Source organism: Drosophila tropicalis, unplaced genomic scaffold (assembly GCF_018151085.1).
Source record: "Drosophila tropicalis isolate 14030-0801.00 unplaced genomic scaffold, ASM1815108v1 contig_878, whole genome shotgun sequence".
Lineage (NCBI taxonomy): Eukaryota > Metazoa > Arthropoda > Insecta > Diptera > Drosophilidae > Drosophila > Drosophila tropicalis.
In genome coordinates this window covers 9,543,296-9,546,566 of record NW_027173374.1, presented here as the reverse complement: position 1 = coordinate 9,546,566, position 3,271 = coordinate 9,543,296, and the positions used below count along the sequence as shown (strand labels likewise).

The following is a 3,271-nucleotide window of genomic DNA, read 5'->3' as shown; positions in this document are numbered from 1 at the left end:
AAAGACGATATAAATATATATTTTCGACAATTCTGCCTATCGATGGTTCCCCACCTCTATGCTCAGCTGATTTCGAGCAATGACGTAGTAAGCTGCTGGCTACGACTTATTTTCTAATAATCACCCCAATAAAAACATAATACCAATAACTTTCAGTTTTTGATAGTTTTTTAAAAAGGTTCGAAAACCCCTTTGGACCGATGAAGGGGCGATATACGGAATGTTAGTCTTAATCTTTTGTCCTTATGCCAAATGCTCGAATGTGAAAAAAGTCAAAAATGCTTGCTTGGCAAGGCCAGAGATTGCCATTCGAGGAAAATGATTTGTACACAAAAAAAAATAGATGACTTTTATAACATTTCTTTTTTACAAAGAAAAAACCAAGTTATAATACTGAGTTGTAAAATATGGAAAAAGAATATTTTATTCAAAAGATATTTAAGTTGATTTTGAAATAAGTTGTCTTAAAATTTATGTTCATAAAGGAAAATATAAAAACATGTGGAAAAAATGTTTAAGATACTTTATTTTTTTAAACATTTTAGATTCGACAGGCAGCAACTGAATTTCTTTATCATTCAATGGAGGAGAACACTTTAATTTGAAATATTTAATTAACTAAAGTTAGTAATATTTATAGGTATATGTATATCAAAGAGACATTACATTTGATTTTGCTGCCTATCATAATGGAAAACTTATAAGGAAAAATTGTACTCAGTAAACTCAAATGCTAGGAACGGAAACATCCATATCTACATATGTACACATAAAACTTTAAGGTCGTTTAAACTTAATAATCGCCAACCGAAGCATCAGCAACTCATCACGAGAACCGAATTTTTACTGGCCGACAAATTACGGAACCGAGGTACGAAGTTCGATTAATTATTAGAAAATCTGTCCATTCGACAAGGCATTAAGTAGTACTCAGTAAACTCAAATGCTAGGAACGGAAACATCAATATTTACATGTGTACACATAAAACTTTAAGGTCGTTTAAACTTAATAATCACCAACGGAAGCATCAGCAACTCATCACGAGAACCGAATTTTTACTGGCCGACAAATTACGAAACCGAGGTACGAAGTACGATTAATTATTAGAAAATCTGTCCATTCGACAAGGCATTAAGTAGTACTCAGTAAACTCAAATGCTATAATAATCGCCAACGGAAACATCAGCAACTCATCACGAGGACCCAATTTTTATTAATTATTAGAAAATCTGTCTTGAATGTTATATGTAAAGGGTATATAAAGGAAACCCCAATATAAACAAAATGAAGTAGTAACGAATACCCCAAGTACAACAGATACAAAAGATGGCACAGATTATATATAAGTATATGTACATAAATTAAAGTCCAAATAAAAATGACAAATATAATCAAAAACTGAGCTGCTAGCTTAACATGCACATTTCAATTCATTTATTAGGGTTTTTTCATTGGTTCCCGTTTGATACTAGCAATTTAAAGTTGGAAATCCACAAACAAATTGATTAAATTCCATGTGGAAAGTTTTTGTCGCCTTGTTGTTTGAAAACTTTTGACATGGGCGTAGACAAGAAATTGCAATTGCTGGCTATTTAACAAGGGGGCTACTTGAAGATAAGCAGACAGCACATTGAGTTACTTTTTGTATTTTTTTTTAATGAAGTCTTATTATTAATATTAAGGAAACAATCACAAAGTTTAAAGCTCCAGATATTTAAAGACTAAGGAAACCAACATGGCTATTAAGCAGTCGTTTGTTGACTTTGCTTACCGGGAATACGTTGAGCTAATCAACTTGATTATGAGCTCACTTGTTTTGCCCCTGGGATTATAATCATTGTGAGCATGAAAAAGCCACAAAGAATCCAATAAAGACGCAGCACCAACAAAGACCAATTGTGCCACATAAAGGCATTTTGCATAATATTTAGTAATATATACTGCACATATTGGAACAACAGCGGGGAAGAGCGCCAACGGGAAGAGCTTCAACAGGAACAGCTCCAGCAGGAAGAACTGCAGCAGGAAGAGCTTCAACAGCTCCAGCAGGAAGAACTGCAGCAGGAAGAGCTTCAACAGGAACAGCTCCAGCAGGAAGAACTGCAGCAGGAACAGCTTCAACAGGAACAGCTCCAGCAGGAAGAACTGCAGCAGGAAGAGCTTCAACAGGAACAGCTCCAGCAGGAAAAACTGCAGCAGGAAGAGCAGGAAGAGCTTGATCAGCAACAGCTCCAGCAGGAAGAACTGCAGCAGGAAGAGCTTGATCAGCAACAGCTCCAGAAGGAAGAACTGCAGCAGGAAGACCTCCAACAAGAAGACCTCCAACAGGAACTGATCATTGCGACTCAAGAAATTTAATGTTTGCATTTTTAAGATTAAGGAAAATGAAAGGCTTTCAAGAGGACCACGCTATGGCTTTCGAATTGCCTTTTGTAAAATATACTGCACATATTGGAACAGCAGCGGATAAGAGCGCCAACAGGAAGAGCTCCAGCAGGAAGAACTGCAGCAGCAAGATCTTGATCAGCAACAGCTCCAGCAGGAAGAACTGCAGCAGGAAGAGATCATTGCGAATCAAGAAATTTAATGTTTGCATTTTTAAGATTAAGGAAAATGAAAGGCTTTCAAAAAGACGAAGAGAGAATTTTTAAACGTCTAAATCGGAAAGTAAAAAAATGTGAACATTTAAAAATAAGGAAAATTTTAAAATGTTCCCTCTGTCGCCTTAAAAGCGACAAAAGATGTTTTGGAGGAACACGCTTTCAAGTTGCCTTCAGTAATATACATATACTGCACATATTGGAACAGCAGCGGATAAGAGCGCCAACAGGAAGAGCTCCAGCAGGAAGAACTGCAGCAGCAAGATCTTGATCAGCAACAGCTCCAGCAGGAAGAACTGCAGCAGGAAGAGATCATTGCGAATCAAGAAATTTAATGTTTGCATTTTTAAGATTAAGGAAAATGAAAGGTTTTCAGGAAGACGAAGAGAAAATTTTTAAACGCCTAAATCGGAAAGTAAAAAAATGTCAACATTTAAAAATAAGGAAAATTTTAAAATGTTCCCTCTGTCGCCTTAAAAGCGACAAAAGATGTTTTGGAGGAACACGCTATGGCTTTCGAATTGCCTTTAGTATTTAAAGCGTTTTAAAAAGAAAAGTAAAAAAAAGGAAGATTTTAAAATAAGGAAGGTAGGAAAACTTAAAGATGTTTTCCGTGTCGTGCTAACTGGACGACTGAAGTGCTTATTCGCTGAAGCTCCATTTATATAGA

General features: G+C 36.0%; 1 protein-coding gene across 1 annotated transcript; it reads right to left on the bottom strand.

Moving 5' to 3' along the window:
- Positions 1 to 1,768: 1,768 nt before the first annotated feature.
- Positions 1,769 to 2,945, bottom strand: LOC137583784 (NADH-ubiquinone oxidoreductase chain 4-like). The gene is made up of 3 exons (XM_068298905.1): positions 2,793 to 2,945; positions 2,445 to 2,549; positions 1,769 to 2,332 (listed from the first exon to the last, which is right to left on the bottom strand). The coding sequence occupies exons 1-3, from the start codon at positions 2,943 to 2,945 to the stop codon at positions 1,769 to 1,771; spliced, it is 822 nt and encodes a 273-aa protein (XP_068155006.1).
- Between the last annotated feature and the right edge of the window lie 326 nt (positions 2,946 to 3,271).